The sequence below is a fragment of the Vigna unguiculata genome, chromosome 8 (assembly GCF_037176805.1).
Source record: "Vigna unguiculata cultivar grain cowpea cultivar isolate G323 ecotype 2 chromosome 8, ASM3717680v1, whole genome shotgun sequence".
NCBI classification, from domain to species: Eukaryota; Viridiplantae; Streptophyta; class Magnoliopsida; order Fabales; family Fabaceae; genus Vigna; species Vigna unguiculata.
This window is the reverse complement of record NC_140799.1, coordinates 33,884,629-33,903,981: the sequence shown is the minus strand read 5'-3', so window position 1 is coordinate 33,903,981 and position 19,353 is coordinate 33,884,629. Positions and strand designations below refer to the sequence as shown.

At 32.0% G+C, this 19,353-nt stretch overlaps 1 protein-coding gene across 1 annotated transcript; it reads right to left on the bottom strand.

Annotated features, from left to right (window-relative positions):
- Positions 1–10,009: 10,009 nt before the first annotated feature.
- On the bottom strand, positions 10,010–12,867 carry LOC114195084 (uncharacterized). The gene is made up of 5 exons (XM_085665979.1): positions 12,665–12,867; positions 11,690–12,505; positions 10,492–11,467; positions 10,212–10,403; positions 10,010–10,126 (listed from the first exon to the last, which is right to left on the bottom strand). The coding sequence occupies exons 1-5, from the start codon at positions 12,865–12,867 to the stop codon at positions 10,010–10,012; spliced, it is 2,304 nt and encodes a 767-aa protein (XP_085522105.1).
- Positions 12,868–19,353: the final 6,486 nt, after the last annotated feature.

Below are 19,353 nucleotides of genomic sequence, written 5' to 3'. Positions count from 1 at the left end.
ATTGCGTGCAATGTGATTGAGACCACTAAAAAATTTAAATTTAATTATTTTTTTTTCACCTTCACGTATAACTAAAAACATGCTATTATTCGAATTAAAGTGGTTCACTGTTCATGGCTTCCTTTTTACTGTTCCAGTTTTCAGAATGCATTTATTTATGGTGGTACCCTATGACATACTTACTATGCGGCTTTTTAACCCTAAAAGGGAACGTCAAGATACCCATTTTTTCTGCACTTGTGTTTGGTTTCTATATAGAGAGAATAGAATGCACCCATAAGAGAGCATGCAAAACTCCATATAACTATAGTATACACACTAACATGTTGTTCTATTATCAAAATAAAATTCACAAAAACTATAAATATTTAAATATATATATATATATATATGAGATTTTTCATCAATTAAAAATAAACTCAATTTATTCGATACAAATATCACTTAACATATTTGTTGTTTGTTAAATTTATTGTATCATTTATTATCAAGTCATTATTAAACAACCTATAAAATATTCAATCATGTATTTTAGATGTACATGTTTTTACCTGAGGTGTTGAAAATATGACTATAAATATGACCAATTTATTATATTATATATAAATAGTACAAATATCATTTACAAATTATTTTTCTTATATTAAGTTTGACTTATTTACCTAAAAAGATATTTAAAAATTATTTATAAAATCTATCATACTCGTGTAATAAATATAATTATATATGTAATTTATTTCTTTAATAACCATATTTATATGTAAGTATATCCATGATGTAAATATAAAATCATAATCATATATGTGATTTATTGATCAACAAAAATATCTAAATATTAATTAGATATATAATAAGAAATAACATTTTTGAAAATATTTGTATCATATGTTTTGACAAAGCTAAAAATAGTTTAATTAAGTATATGTTCATTTTAAATGCATACTTACAAATAATATTTTACATATCATTTCATATATGTAACTTTAATTAAATTTATATCATTCACAAAATAAAAAATTACTTCATAACCTTTCAATTACAATATCAAAATTTTACTCTAATTTATGACATCACGTCATATTCATTGAATAGTTGAACTATACAATGGTTTAGACTCTAAAATGATGTTGCTTAAGCGAATTGCTTAAGTGATTTATGAGTCATTAAAGCTTCCTTGCTCAAATTGTGTAGTGTTGTTTGAATGAGAGGTTGTATATCTTTAATATCAGTATGAAATTAAAGGAGTTTAACCTTGTAGAAAAAGGGATTTGTCTTTATACCTTCCATGCTCAAGCCACGAGTCATTTGATCTATAAGGGCGATGCTTGAGCAATCATGTGTCATTTGAATAACAAGTTTCACTAAGAGCAGGGTTATTTGTGACCTCTTTCTCGCTTATGGTTTGGAATTCAACTTGAGTAAGGAGAGTTATCACTCAAACGTTGAACTAATCGCTTGAGCAACAATGCTCTACACTCAAGTTTAAAGTTCTCATTTGTAATCATTCAAGTGACAACTTAGGAGTTAAGCAATACTAACACGAAAGAGGTGACTATTCAAAAAAGCTTAAATAAATATCGTTTATGTAACGTTCTCAATTCTTAATGCTCCTAAAAGTCCTTGTCCATTGTCGCAATTGAAATCATGACGAAACAACGAACCAAAAAAGAAACGAGTTTAAAAAGAGATTTTGGAGTTGCCACCATAATTTATTCTAAAAACTATGAAAAACCATAAAGATAAAGCAAGTCTGCAAAAAACCAGATTTTAGGGTTCGGAAGTCGATTACGCGTAGGGGAGGTATTAGCACCCTACAACGCTCTCCCGATGGTAGTACCTTTAATTAAACATGCAAAGTTTATGTGGTTTTCAACATGTTAATTTTCCCCAAAAATAATTATACAATAATACTAAAAAGAAACAAAAATATTTTTTAGTTTTTTGGGCCCGACAATGATTGACCTTGGTTCTACGTATTCACCTTCAAAATGAGAAATCAGGGTTACGTAGTTCTTTGAAAAAAGGTTATTTGGAAAAGGATTGAATTTTTAGAGGTGAACCTAACAAGGACTAGCCTTGCTCTTACGTATCTCACAATGAAGAATCAACGATCACGTAATTCTTAAGAAAGTTTTGGTTACAAAGTTTTAATGTTTTTAATTTTTGAAATTTTATATTTTCTTTTTGGTTTTTTGAATCATTTGAAAATTAGTGTCACACAATGCGAGCGGTTTGACAAACACCAAAAAGAAGATGAAGGATGAAGGATGGAATGACTTATTTGGAAGTGCTTGTTGGCTGGAAAGATGAAGTATGAAGATGGCAGGGATAGATGGAGAGAATCTGTAGTTGTGGGGCTTCAGTTAGGTAGTGAGCGTGGTTTTCCATTATGTTGGGTTAGAAGGTAAAGTAGTAATTGTGTCTATTAAAGCATATATCGCTTCCCAGCATTCAAACAACAACATGCATACAACATATGCAATCCATGTTCCAAATGAATGATGCAGCAAATCTCACACACAACCATAACATGTTATTCAAGCATTAGAGACAAAATACAACATATACTTTCATCATGCTCACTCAAGTATTCAGTGTGTTGAAGATTAACTCTTGGAGCTCCCCTTAGCTTTAGCTTGTGCAGGTGTTTTTGACGGGCTCTACTCTCCTTCACTCGCTCATGTTTTTCTCCTTTTGTATTTTTTTCTTTTTATGCTCAAAATCGTGTGTGATGGAACTGTGTGAGGAGTTTTAAAAACAAGCTAATGAATGTTTTTGTTGTGTGTGACTATGTGAGATTGGTGATGTTGTCTGGTATTGGAAACAATGGAACACTCGAGGAATTTTCTTTTTTTCCACCCTCTCGGTTCCTACCTTTTCTTTTCTCTCTTGTGCATAATGAACCCTCGGGGAAGAGACAAAGAATTCACAACTTAAAGTCCTTTGATCCCTCCTTTATTCCTTGTGCATAATCACCCATTTTATCAAAATGCTAGATATGAATAACATCTTCGATCAACACCCCACGAAGTATCTTGTTTGAGGATTCATCATCCTCCATCTATAATAACAACAATTGATGATTTGGGCACTCATGATTAAATGCAACCTTGTCATCACAAAAAGGAACACAAACCTTTCTCACATCTAACTTGCATTTCGGCTAGACAAATTTTCTTGATAGTGGGATGCTGCCTAGGAGCCATATTAGGAGTAGGCAATAATGGAGGTAAGGCTTGTTTGTTCTTTGGAACGGTGGTCACGACCGTAACATTCGAGGTACTAAGAGTTGGGAAGGAAAATTTGAAATGTATATGGATGGTATTGCAAACTTTAGGTTGTGGTAAGTATCGATCCTCATATAATTTGGTCAAAGCCACTACACGCAGCAACATTGGCGAACATTGTGCCACCACATCTCGCCTAATTTCAATGTGTAATCCACTAAAAAAATAATTAAGGAGAGCTTATGGGGTTCAGCCATAAGATCGATTAGCTAAAGACATAAAATGGAGATAATACTCCAAAACATACCTTATCTACTGCAACTTAAAGAGATCGACCATAGGTCAATTGAAAGGGGATGAACCAAATTGGGATTTCATGGCTCTAGTGAGATCTTGTCAAGAGTGAATCGCATTTAACCAAGACAACATACGAAACCAAGGTACCACCTCTTGTTCGAAATATATCGCAACAATGTTAACTCTATCCGCATCTGGGATATTGTGATAGCCAAAAAACTATTCAGCCTTGAAAATCCATTCTAATACATATGAGGTGCCATCGATATGAGGAAACCCCAAAGAAATATTGTGCGTAGGAAAGACATTAACAAGGGAGATTTGAGCACCATAGGAAGAGGTCGAAGAGGACTCATCATGAGATTGAGAATGGTGTTGTAATAACAAATCAAATGTGTTTTGTAATTGGTACATTCGCTCGTGTGATTTTAATTACGACTCTATCAACTGTTGAAGTTTTGCATGTTGCGATTTTACTTCAGCCTGTGAGTCCTTGAGCCTCATTCTCGACCATGATGGTAATGAAAGCACCAATGTAACATTCTTAATTCTTAATACTCCTAAAAGTCCTTGGCCATGAAGTTAGAAAGGCACGTTTTTCATAATTTCCTCAACCCATGTAACCTTCTAATTCGTTGCTTCTCTTTCTCACCCTTTTGCTCCTTCTCAATCCCACATAATCATGATTTGTTGACACCTAGTGATTATGTGTAACTAACTCTGCTGCAAGGGTATTATTATGTTGTTCCCCTCCTCCATCATATGCCATGTTGCTCCCATTATTTGTGCACGTGGCACTTTACTTATTTTGTTACAACCAAATCACAATCGAACAGTGAAAAAAATACATTCAAATATATAGAGAGAGTTGCCATTATAGTTTAATCTAAAAAACTACGAAAAAAACCACAAATAAGTGTGTGGTTTGTGAAATCATATTTTGAGTTCGTGAGTTGATTATGTATAGGGAAGGTGGTAGTACCCTACAATGTTCGTTCAAAAACGGTAAATTTAATTAAATATACAACAACAAAAAAGTTTACTATATGAATTTTTTTCATAAATAAGAAGAAAAGATTATACAAAATAAACAAAAATATTTTTTACAAATTTTATGTTTAACAAGGATTACCTCACTCCTATATATTTTCATTCATAACAAATCAATGTTATCTAGTTCTAGAAAACTATTCGATTTTTGTTTTTTACGAATTCGATAAGGATTGACCTTGCACAAAGTATTTCCATTCATAAAAAAAATAAAAAAAAAATCAGGAATCACGTAATTCTTATAAAAATAAAATTGTTTAAGTCTTGATATATTTTTGTTTTAAAAATTTTATACATTTTTTATCTTTGGATGATTTGAAGAAGGGTGTCATGAGACTATAAGATAGAATGATCGTACAAATACCAAAAAGTAAAAGTTGAAAAAATTACTTTTATCTTACTATATCTATTTTTTTAAATGGTGTACATATGAAAACTGAGGTGCCAAATAGTAAAAGAAGTGAAGGTTTAAAAAGTGAAACAAGGATTATCAAAAGTAAAATAAAGATCTCAGTCCAGAAATTATAAAACATGCAATGGGTGCAAAGCAGAAAAAAAAAAAACAGGGTGCGAGAGTAGTAAAAAATATTATTACTATTGTTTTTAAAGTTTTAAAATATATTTAAAAGATTTTTAAAATATTAATATTGTGTATTTTTAATTCTGAACAAGACAACAATACCCAGAAAATCTGGATTCAGTGCAGAGAGAATGAAAGTGCAGTGGATTTTTAGTGATGCACACATGACACATGTCGAAGTTCCAATCATGAATTAGGATTTTGAGTGGGGCGTAAAAAGAAATAAAAGGGGTGAGGATGTTAGAAATAAAAATAGTATGGTCTGGATGGCAAAGTGGACACGAACTATTAGCTCAACATGAAAATAATGTAGGCTGTTTATCCCTACACCTCTAACAATTTCTTTAGCATCTTTCTCGAAATGAATTTCTGATAATATATTTTAATTTTTGAAAGTTGATATCCAAAAAATTTTAGAAATATAATACGTGTGGTGTGACTTTACTTTAATGGTCAAAAATATTTTTAGGATTTAAAGTTTTTTTATAGGTATAAAAGAAATTTTGCAAATACAGTAAGAAAGAACACCACTCTCAACCAAAAATCTTAAGGCAATGGGTTTATGGGTCTTGATTCTTATATAATGCTCCACTTTTTCATTTCTAGCTAATGTGGGACCTAGACTCACACTTAGATTCCTAACAGAAAGAATCATAAATGAGACGTCAAAATAAAAATAGTAGGTAAAGGTTTTAATTGTTTGTTTATTTTTATAGTTTTATCCGGAAATTTTCTGTTTTTTTTTAAATTTAAGGTTTCTATTTTTTTTTTTATTTTTTTTTATTTTACTACTTCCTAGTTACTAATTTTTTAATTAGTTAAACTTTTATTTTAAAAATATTTTGAAAAAAAAAATTATTATTTATTGGATATCGACACATTCTAACCCTCCAAATAAGTTTATAACACATTTATAGACCAAACAAAAACATAGTTTAACCCAATCTTTCATTTTAGCTTTTTTATATCATCACTAAGTTCAAAATCAATATGCGAATACAAAACAAGTCGACCAAATCAAACGTTACTTTCAATTTGTTTCACACACATAATCAAATATGGTTGAAGATAGTTCCATTTACCTGACATGTGATTGAAACCTAAGTAATTGCTACAAATAACTGGGTGGAAGAAAATACGAATAAAATATGATCTAATTGAGAAAACAATTTTTTCCCAATTAATAGAGGCAGTGAAAATATTTATTGTCCACATAACAAGGTAAAAGAGAAAGAATTAAAATATGTAAAAGTAAAATAACACTTGATCTAAAATGAATTGTAATAAAGTATAATTGTTCTAAAGCTCACGAGCTTCTGCATGGCAGCATCTATTCATAAAAGAGATGAGAAATTGTTTAATTTTGATGAACCAAGCCACAAATAGGTCAGATTTTATTTTACTGTAAGTACCTTGAATATTTATTTTTCAACCCCCACATATCTTGAATTTATGATAAGTCATATTAACCCTTAAGTTTTAACGTGTTGACATGACAACACACACTATAAATTTTGCTCCGAACTTTCAAAAAATATTTATAAAATATTTGGGAGCTTCTCCCTGCACCTCCAATAAACTCTCCTGTACCTCCAAAACCTCCTTTATTTCCAACGTTGCCCCTGGTTAAAAAAAAATTACTGTGTCTGTTTTCACTGCGTACCCCCAAATACCCCTGCACCCCTCACACCCCTCACCACACTGCACCCCCAAAACCCCTCTACCCGCACCCCAATAAAAAAAAAGCAGATTCTCTCCCTCTCCCTTTGCACGCTGCACACACTGCACACACTCTTGAGAATCTTTGACCTACCTCCCCACCCCACAAAGCTTCCTTCTCCCCTTCTCCCCCACTGCACCCCACAAAGCATCTTCTCCCCCAGTGCACCGAACCATTGTCGCCGCCACGCCATCCTTTTCTCCTCCACACACCATTCTTCTCCCCACCGTCGGCAACCACCTTTGATCCTTTCCCGCGACTTCTCATTTGCAGGTAAGTCGTTTTTTGTTTTTTAAAATTAGACAGTGTATATTTTTATTTGAATGCATGTATATATTTTTATTTGAATTGATTTTATATATAGGTTTTTACATGTTGTTAAATCTGGAAAGGTGGGTTGGGTTGATCAGTGGTGTGCGTTGGAGAGGAAGGGTGTGATGTTTTTATTTTTTTTAAGGAAACGGATTGCGGAATCCGTTTCCCTATTTTTCAATTTTTGTTTTCAAAACGGATTCTGGAATCCGTTTTTATTTAATTTTTTTTTTGGAAACGGATTGTGTAATCCGTTTCCCTTTTTTTTTTTTTACAAAACGGATTTTGGAATCCGTTTGTTTATTTTTTTTTTTGAAACGGATTGTGTAATCCGTTTCACTTTTTTTTTTTTTACAAAACGGATTTTGGAATCCGTTTCTGTAATTTATTTTTTTTTGAAACGGATTGTGTAATCCGTTTCAATTTTTTTTTTTTAAAAAAACGGATTTTGGAATCCGTTTGACGTTTATTATTATTATTTTTTTTCAAAATCCGTTTCTGTTTGATGAAATTGAACGTGCAGTTGTGTTTGTATGAGGAAAAGAAAATAAGGAAAGATGAGTGCGAGTATTTATTCTTTTTTATTTATTAATTTGTATTTTATTTTATTACAGATATGGTTAGGACCAGAGGAAATATATCTAGACGTGGTTCAAATGATGCACCCGAGAGTTCCAGACAGGGTGGTGCACGAAAGAGACCGACAACATCGGCTCGTAGAAGGGGTCAGCATGAGGCTAATGTTGTTGAGGATGACATTGTTGAGAATGAGGTTCCTGACGTTCCTCGGGAGGACGAGCAGGATAATGATGGTGGAGGATTTCCTGGTGGGCCGTATGATACATCTTTATTGACGCAGTACCAGGATCATGTTGCACGCATGATATGGGATGGTCAGGTGAGTAAGAAGTTTTTATATAGGTTTAATTTTTTGTTGTTGTTAAGTATTTTTATTGTTGTTTGTTTCTTCTATTAGGATCGAGCTGTGAAAGTGGTCTCCCATATTAAAAAAGTTAAGAAATTAGGACGTCCTCACCCTGCTGTTGCACCTTTTGTGTTAGCTTCGGGATTATCGCCTTTGTGCGACATTTTATATGAATATATCGACCTTGGGTTAGTATTGGGTTTCGTGGAGAGATGGCATCCCGAGACTAATACTTTTCATTTACCCATTGGGGAGATGACCATCACTTTGGATGACGTATCGTCACTTCTCCATGTTTCCATCAGTGAAAACTTTTGCTCGACTGAGAATCTTGAATATGAAGATTCTGTTCAGATTTTGACGACACTTCTTGGTGTTGACCGGGCCATGGCATGTGTGGAGCTGAATCAAAGTCGGGGTGCACAGGTCCGACTGAGCTGGCTGAGGGACTTGTATGACAGCTGTTGTGAAAACGAGCAATGGGAGTTTGCTGCACGTGCATATCTTTTGCATCTTGTAGGGTGCACGATATTTGCTAACAAAAGCGCCACCTATGTTCGTACACATTATCTGGAGCTATTTAGAGATCTCTCCACATGTCGTACATATGGTTGGGGAGTTGCTGCTCTTGTCCACTTATATGAGCAGCTAGGAGATGCCAGCTTTGCAAATACAAAGCAATTAGCTGGATATCTACCTCTTCTGCAGGTACCCATTTATATAACATTTTATTCTTTATTTCACTTGTTTTTAGTTTTATATGACAATGGTTAAATGAAATATTATTTGATACAGGCTTGGATATACGAGCACTTCCCTACATTGGGAAGGAAGCAAGTACAGGATACATATGTGGAGACTGAACCCCGTGCTCTACGTTATGTCACTGGACGCGCCATTTCCGCTATAGCTGATGTTAGAGTCCAGTTGGATGGCTTGACATATGATGGGATGATTTGGAACCCATATGTAGCACACAGAGCTGCACGACAACTGGTAACACATAGCATGTTTTCTGGCTTCCTGAGGGTTGGGACCGTCGTACAACGTCATTTGCCGGAGCGTGTGTTGCGACAATTTGGCTTCATCCAGCCTATTCCACGACCGCCTAGTTCAGTTCCCATGATGGACTTTGAGGCTATTGATGATCGGTGGAAAAAGCACGAGCAGTTTGTTGTACATCAAGTGGTCCAAGCACCAGCTCCCTTTTCATGTTCGGATGGATATTTGCAGTGGTTTAGGAGAGTCTCCCATCCATACATTTTACGTGGAGCTGAGGCCGACCGACCTAGCCTTGTGCTTGTGCCCCGACTTCGTCGGAATTTGCCAGATGACATAACAGTCCAGAGGACGTCACCGTCATCATCTTCCAGTGGTTTATTGGTATGTCACACATTTAGTTGTTCATATTATTAGTAACTATTAATATTTGACATTAACTTGTTATTATGACAGGGTCTCGTGAAACGCATTGTAGGTGGTCTTCAGCGGATGATAGACTGTAGAGATGTTACTGAGGGCACAGTTGCCTGGGATCGCACTCATGAGTTGTTGCAGATGGCTCAAGATGGACTTGAAGAGGAAGAGACTAGAGGAGGACGTAGAGTTCGAGATCGACGACCATCTACGTCTGGATAGGCGATTTATTTGTATTTGATGTTAGAGTTGACATTTGTATTGGATTTTATGTTAAGATATTTCATCTATATATGGTATTTTATATTAAGTTATTTAATGTTAGCAACGAGGCCAAAATATATCCGTCCCTTGGCCAAAGGAGTTAGAATTTTATATATTGGTAAAATAATTACAAACTACAACAGTGAAATACTTAAATACAATCAACAAATATCAGTCTTCCATGAGATCTACATAACTACGATCCACTATGTGTAAATCTAGGAATGCTTGCATCCTATCTCTATAAAATGATGTCCACCCTTTTGCCTTTGGGTAACAATTGCTAGATGATATGATATCCACTGTCGGTAATGGACAGCCTTCTTGTAGACGAACTTGTAAATACGCAATTAGTCAATAGAGAAATAAAGTTATTTATAAAAATAATATATATATATATATATATATAAACATATATACCTGAACAAAATGAGAATTGTAAACATGTCCGATACAAATTAGTCGATGTTGACTTTGCGAAGTAGGTGGGGATGTACGAAGTGGGAATATAGTCAAATTCTGAACTGATGACAAGCACACGAGGATTACATTATACCGATTAGCAATCGCATACCCCATGTCTGGTATAGTCATCCACTTGTCTCGATTAGCCTGTATATAATTAATTAGATTATGATAAAACAAAATCATAAAAAACTTGTAATACATAAATTTCAACAGTGGTGTATAGAAGTTATACCCCTGATGGTGATTGAACTAGCAAAGACTTTCTCAGTTCTTCCAGACGATCATAGCCTCCAACTAACGTTGCATATTCATCTCGCCATTGGCTAAGTTCTTTGTATAGATCATGTCTGATTAGAGGCCACGACTCCTCACCCATACCCAACAATGCAGCAATGCATCTATATCCACAATGACCGTCCGCCACAACATCGACAACATCGAGTATATATGGATGAAAAACAGGATTGAACTGTTCTAGCATGGGTATTACTTTCTCTTCAATTACACGTTTGCTCTTCACCTTGTTTTCTGTTTTTGCAACAAATGTGTCTTGTCTTGAGGACTCTATGAAGGCGTCCACATGCTCAAAATAGGAGGGATCACGTTTGGTTGATTTCTTTGATCTATGAATCTTAGCTGCACCTTTCGTCTTAACTTTACTCAGTGGTGGTAACATCGATGTCATGGAAGGGCTAACTATGTCAAGTAATTTATGTTTTATGGTCACTTTTCCTGCAATATCAACTTCTTTGAAAAGATTAAGCAGTAGATCAACCTCCCTCTGAATAGATAATTGCCCTTCAGATTGTGAAGACGAGACATTGGAGAAGCTCAACCTAGTCCACATGACATGAATTTCTTGGAGAGGAATAATCCCAGGATCATATCGTGCTAATTCACACGCACATGGTAGACCATAAGTTTGTCTGAGAATGCAGCCACAACGACTACTATCGAATCCAATCTTCTTTACTCTTTCCAATTTTGGAGCAAGGAGTTCTAAGGCACATCTAGAAATATTACCCACTAATCTTCTATAACTCAATGCCTTGTAAGAGTCACTGATCAGATTTATACTTCTTTCAAAAGATGCCTTAATTTCGTTGTGTTGCAAGATAATAACGTTGTGAATTCCATCCCAACACGAACAAAGGTCTCCCATACTACTTCCAAGAACTTTCTTCAGACTCCAGTGAGCAGACTCAACCCTAGTACAATTTATACAAGGAAATCATATAAACCATTAATAAAAAAAATTAATTAATAGCAAAATACAAACATACTTGTTTGATGTTGTATTCCCCAAATGCATAACTTTGTTCGTCCATGCCTTCACAAAGAATTTCTTATAAGGAATGATCCACGAGTCGTTAACATATTCAAAGAATACAGGTCATGGCTGGCAAACAAGCTCAAGACGATGAACACACTCGTTGAACTTTAATTCATCTTCACAGTCCATGACATTCTCCCAGGCTTGAAGTACAACATCCCATGCGTCAACAAAATTTACTAACATTTTGCACTTTGCCTGCACATTTTTTTGAATGTGGAAACGGCATAGAAGATGATAACACTGAGGGAACACCATGCCAACAGCATTCATTAGAGCAAGATCCCTATCAGTTACAATGACTTGTGGACCACCCTCGGACGTCATAAATAGACCTCTTAGCCTTTCAAGAGCCCAAATGAAATTATTTTGCTTTTCACTAGATAAAAATGCAAAAGCGGCCGAGAAAGTTAATCCCGTTGAGGTCACACCAACAATCTCAAGTAATGGCAACCGATATTTGTTGGTTTTATAGGTACTATCCATTAAGAACACAATGTTGAATGAATTTAACAACTTCACAGCATCAGGATGGGTCCAGAACAAATCGCTTACCACATCAGATTCATCAAGACATATACTAAAATGGATGTAGTGATCACGTTCCAACATCAACATTAACTGTTGTAACTCAGTTCTTGAACCTCTTATTGAACGTTTGTACCTATATCTCGCATTATACACTTGCTTCAGAGTTGTAACATTACAATCATCTTTTTCTTTCAAAGTGAGAAGTATATTTGCAGGTTTGACTTGAGATTTGGTCATATCAACAAGCAACGACTGTTCAGTAGACTTCAACCTACCCGCATAGGGGTGACCAACTAGAGTAGAAGAGACATCGTGATTATGGTAACCACATTTTACGTTCAACACCCATCCCTCCCCTTGAGAGATGGGTCTCCCTCTCAATCTAAAGGGACAATCACATTTTCTTGTCCCAGATAAACTGGGTTCTGCATCAGACTTGTATTTTCTATATTTTCCACCTCTTTCACAACCTAATAATACATGGGTCTTTCTTCCTGGTTGTCCATTGTATTTATCCGATCTTAGAATAATAACGACAAACCCAAGATTATAAGCAACCCCTCTAACCCATTTAATTAAATCTTCACGTGTTGAGAAAATATCATCGGTTGTAAAATGAGATGTATAATCTTGTTCGCAGATATCATGAACAAAATCAGAAAACTCTGACATGAGACTACAATTTTGTTGAGAATCCGCTTGAGAATCCAAGAAACTCAAATAACTAAATTCACGCTCTTCCATAATGAACTATAATAAATAAAGAAATTTTAATAAGTAAATAACCAACACACAAAATCAAATTATGAAACGGAATAGCTATTCCGTTTCACATCTTTAACACACGGATTATGTAATCCGTTTAGAAAAACAAAATTTTGGTTTCTATTTCATGTTCAAGTGTTTGGACTTCAAGTGTTTATGTGTTGGACAAAACATCCATACAAATAAGGAGCAGAAATTTCAACAAATAAGTTATTCAATTGTGATACATATGCAATGGTACGAAAATCATAATTTATACGAAACGGAACACAGAATCTGTTTCATACAGTATGAAACGGATTCTGTATTCCGTTTCATAATTTTTTTATGAAACGGAATACAGAATCCGTTTCATACTGTATGAAACAGATTCTGTGTTCCGTTTCGCATGCATTTTGATTTTTTTATTTAAACGTATTTCGTTTTGTCAAAGTTGTCTCCGTTTCATAAAATATTTTCTTATATACGTTTCAGATAAAAGCAAACAGAAGAAAAAGTTTAAGCTGGGGCTAACCTGGATGGAAACTAGCACGAGAAAGATAACAGAGTTACAACAACCTTCCTTCAAACAACGAAATAACCTTCCATCACAATATGAACAGCGGAAAGTAAAGACACTGAGAGAATAAACAACATTCTTTAAAAATAATAAATGCAAGTGATACAAACCAGAAGAGGGACCACAGCAGAGAGAGAATGAACGAACAGAGAGATTGAACGAATGAAGGAAACAGTAGAGAGAATGAACGAATGAAGGACAGACGAATGAAGGACAGAGAAATTAAAACTCTGAGCCATCACGAACCACTGAGAGAGCAAAAATTTAAATGGAAGTGAACACGGGATGGAGAAGAAACGAAACGGATTTGAAGAAGTCACGTTTTGGGGGTGCAGGATGTTGGTGACGCAGTAAATGAAATTTACTGCGTCGTAACCACTTTCACCCACTCTCTCAGCCGGTTGTAAATAAGGGTATTAGAGTAATTTTTGGGGGTACTGAAGAATCGTTGGAGGTACAGGGAGAAGGCCTCAAATATTTTAGTAACACTAAAATATTTATAAAATTATTTTTATGATATCGAGTTCACTATGTAAAAATGGTTATCATCTCCTTTCTTTATCTTTGTACAACTCTTATCTTCTCATACTCGATCAGAATATGTTTGATGTGTATTCTCTACCAAAATGAAGTCGAGGTTGTCTCGAGTTAGACAAAATCCAATGAATATAATAAATGCAATATTAATGACAAAATACTAATTACCTCTAAAATAATGTTTTTTTTATATTAAATATCATATTTATTGAATCTTACCTGATTTTAGAGATAGGCAAATATATCTGTCCCCGTGGGTATTGTCCGAACCCATCTCCGTTTTGATGGGAAATTTTCGCATTGATTGGGTATGAGTATGGGTATGGGGAATCCCCGACTTGTTCAATTGAGTATGAGGATGGTTATGGGTATGTACATATCCCCGCCATAATACCCGTCCCCGTCATATCTCCGTCAGTATTTAAATTAATTAAGTAACCCTATATATATATATATATATATATATATATATTTGTTTATTTATTTTTCAATTTTTTATTTCTTCTAATTATTTGGTTTGTCATGAAACTCATTCGCATCTCCAATATATTTTTCATCTTTTTATTTATTGTATATTTTCCTTTCACATGAGTATGTTTAATACTCTCAATTTAAGTGTTTAATAGCATAAACCTTTCATTTACTAGGTAATATAAAAAAAATTCTTTACTTATTTTTATTAATTTTTGTTTCATTTGAAAAACTCTTTTGTTTCGCTAAAACAATTATTTTTCAACCATTGAGTATATATATTGATATTTGAAAAGTGTTATTAAATGTCTAAGGTATTTTTCATCTTATTATACCCTTAATTATACATTATTTTTCCTTTGTGTGATTTCTTTCAATAGTTTCTCAAATTGTTTCTAAGACATACATTTGTTAATTTTTTAATATTTTTATTTGTTGTTTATTTTCATCATGTAGAATACTATTTCAGTATATTTTATCTAATTATTTTTTATTTTCTAACTCATTATATCAATCATACTGTAATTTTTCACTATAATTGTATAAATAACTTTTATTTACTACAATACCAAAATTCAATGTAATTGCCATGAATATTTTTTTATCACCATCCAACATATATTGGAGTTCAAAAGATACAATAATCATGTTAAATTTGTTTTATTATGTTTATTATTTATTATTTGTGTCATTTTGATTAAGTGATGTATTATCATTTTTATTAGTGTATAAAAAAAGAGATTCATTAGAATTTAAAAAATTGAAGTAAACAAACATTTAAAATATATTTTAATTTTAATATTTATTTTCCTTTAATTTTTTTTAAAATTTTATCAACTAGGTTTCATTGATGTTTGCAGTTTGGAAATTTAATAAATGTTTTAGTTCTCCTGAATTTCTATTTGGTATTCCAATTTAAAATGGAAACAATTATAATTTATTTCAAAGTATTTGATATCGAAGGAACAACCATCCTCTTTATATTGAATATTTGATAATATTATGTTTCCTTTACCGTAATTTTTTATTATTTTATAAAAATTAATTAAAATTTATATTGAAGTAGTAAGGAAACGAGTATAAGTATAGATACGAGATTATACCCGTTACCCAGTGGGGATGGGGATTAAATAAAACTTTGATACCCGTTGGGTTTGGGTATGAAGATGGGGATGAATTTTTTTATGGGGATGGGTATGGGATAGTGAAACCTGTCCCCGTCCTGCCCCGTTGCCATCCCTACCTGATTTGATTTGACATGTAAAAGTAATTATCAGAATTAATTTGTCTAATGATGCTAACATGATTTTGACTGTAACTAGGTCGATATAGTGTTGATTGTAACGAAGTTGACTTTATGTCGTCCATTGTTAGAGGTGATACATCAATATGATTAAAAATATATACAAATTATCAAAATGATTTCTGAACATTTAGTCGATATGGTCTTAGATACCATTGCATAGTTATGTTCTAATTACGTAAAAGACGAAATGATATCGGATGTACATAATACATTTTTTATTTAATTATTTGTTTATAAAATATTGTTTAAAGTTATTTAATAATATTTAACATTATTTAGCACCGGAACAAACTACTTAAGATCACTTGTATAAGCACCAAGATTGCAATATGATTTTAAAAAATATATTTTAAATAAGAAAAATTAATGGGTAAATGTTTAAAATATTTGTAAAATTTATATTTTTTTTACCGAAATAATTGAGTTAAACACTAATTTTTAGCAACTATAATATCGAAGTGATTTTTTTTATATAAAGTGTTTAAATTAAAACCCCAAAAAACGAATATAAACAACTCATTCAAGTAATATAATTTTAGATGCTTTAGGTTACTACACTTCGTTTTCATATAATAATTGATCTGTTTTAATGTTTTTTCGCATACAAAAAAATTCTCTATAAGTTTAAACTATTTTATGCACAAACAGAAAATATCGTGTAAGAAAGTTTATATAAGTTACCTCGACAAATAAAAAAAAAAAACTTTGAAACATCAACTATAAAACTATTAAATTAGGATTGAAAACATATATTTGAAAAAGCTTAAAGAAAAAAAAATGAACTCATAAAACTATAAATAAAGTTCACGAAATAAAACTATTTTATATAAGTTTGTAATGATAATTAAAAAGTGTTTATGTTACTTCCTAATGTATTTCCTTTATCTTTTTTCGTAAAAGTCACACACTTAAGCTCAAGGGGTGAATTGTATTATAATTTTAGCAAATTTAATAAATGTTGGTCTTTCATGTAAAGGCACTATAATTATTATTTCTTAAATATGTGACAATGTTAGTTTATCTCTTAAAACTGGAAGAAAATAGATAATGTAATATAAACATTTTTAGCAAGAGTTTATTAATAGTGTAAAATTTAGATAATGTAGACAAAATTTCATGGTTCATGCACATATAATTTACATAGGACTTCCTCAAATAAAAAATATATACTTTTAGTACATATGTAAATCGTATTTAAAGTCTATAAATTAAAATTAAAAAATTACTTTATTCTTAGGTTTATTCAATTATACAATTTTAAAATATAAAAAATGATTTATATATTTAACCTGTAAAATATTTAATTATGTTTGGTGGTGATATCATACAACTTGAAACTCAAACATAGATATAAAAAATATGATTTAATGTGAACTATTTGTAAATACTCTCATATGATCAATTCGTATAAGATTGCAATTAGTGAAAAAAATAAAATAGATTCTGACTCATGTTGTCACCATTATGTTATGATTAGGTTTTGGTAGAAAATAATTATTAGGTGATTATGTTGCACATAATTAATATGACAGACAAATAGTTAAGTCATGTTCTATTGATGTAAAATAAAGATGATAATTTGAGTTACTAAGATTAACTTTAAAAATTAACAAAAATATTTAAAAGTTTAGTAAAATGGATTAAACAACGATGATACTGTTGTAGTTAAATTAATGTTTTCAAACTGAATTTATAAAAAAGTCAAATATAGTCAAGTGACAATTTTTTTATACAATAATTTTAAAAAATAATAGCTATGTGTAAAATTAATTATAAATTTCAAATATCATGTATGAATAATAATTTAGTTGCAACGAGGATAAAAAAGGTTAAAGGTAAAATCTTTTAAAATGCTTGGTTTATACCAAATTTTAATTACAGATTAAAAATTTGAACTTAATTTAAATTCAGTCACATTACAACTTTTTTTTTACTGATATTTCATGAAATTGTTTCATATTATATTATTATACCAATGACTTTAAAATATTTACATCTCGGAAATAATTTTAGTTTATTAACTAATCATATACAACTAATTCCTTGATAATCATCTCATAAAACATTTATGCTATGAAAATTTTGAACATAGTACCACCCACTCAAATTATTTTTGTAAAATAAAAAAGTTGATTTAAGGTGATCGATGTTCATGGTTTAACGATGATAATTTATGTAATAATGTTAAATTGATTTTTTGTCACTAATAATTTTAAATTTACTTTTGACGGTGTTATGCTAATAAGTTAGATATTTTAAACCGAATAACATAAATACATTGTGTAGTGTAATCCCTCATAATAGCCGATTAGCGTTCAAAGAAGTTTATAGCGTCGATCAATGCCAAATTACGTACTCTAGCCATATCGTTGGTTGTTTAGCGATCTAATAATTGAGGTTTAAAGTTGTGACTAATTGATGTGACAATTTCTCCGGAGTGATGATAAGAGTTCAACAACCAAGTGGTCGCAGGCCGCGAGAACCAACTGGACCGAGTGAGCTTATGCCACATTTGCTTTGCAACAACTAACTGAGAATCACATTGAGACTCTTCTTAGATGCTTGCAAGCGCGACTGCACACTGGCAACACCAACCATGACTTGCCATTCTCATCTGGCTGTTAGGCACAAAGTCGCGACCAATCAAGTTGTATACGTACATCACGTCAGTCGGACGGTCGCAAGAGAAGAATTAAGCATATGTAGTTAAGGTAAAACATGTAAGTAATCAAGTTTAAAAAGTAATTGGGTCTCTCAACGAAACCTTAATTTCATGCCATATAAAAAATTATAAATAGGACTCGAGGTAAGTTGATAAGAATTTTACTTCATATTTATTACAATATTAATTGCTAAATTCAACATACTCAACCTGACTTAAGCATACAAGCCTAGTTGACAAGTATCCGATCCTCTGATCAACCGGACGAGAAAAGGAAACAAAGAACGAGCAATGACAAAGAAAAAAAAAAAGGAAAACAAACCTATTCAAATAGACGCCTAACCTCTCTACTCAAAACACAATGAATTTTTTATTCAAAGTTAGTAACTATTTTAAGTGAAAAAAGATTCAATCATACAAATTTATTTGGATAATAAGATAATATTTCAACTATAAAATATAATAACTAACATTCAAATATAATTATAAAATATTAAATATCTCGTGTACAACAATTGGTTCCAAGATTTAGGCCAAACGATGTGGGACTGTACTGGATATGCATACGCTGTATTAGTATTAATAATATTAAACTCGTTAGCAAATAATGTTAAATTTAATATTAGTCTTAACATCTAAATACATAATTACCATTTTTAATTAATTAGTATATGTTAGTCAAATAACATTAACAATTATAAAATAATTAGATTTGTTAGAAGGTCTTATAAAAAAAGGAAGAAAGAAACACTATTCTATCTAAAGAGTTTGGTAGTGTTTTATGAAAAGGAGAAGAAGCTAAATTATTAATTAAAATTAAAATACGGAAATTTTTTACAAGTTCAGTTTTTTTTTTTTTTTTTTTTTTTTTGTGATAAGGTGATTTTGGTAAATATGAAATCTGTGTTGTGTTGAATTTTCATTTCTGTT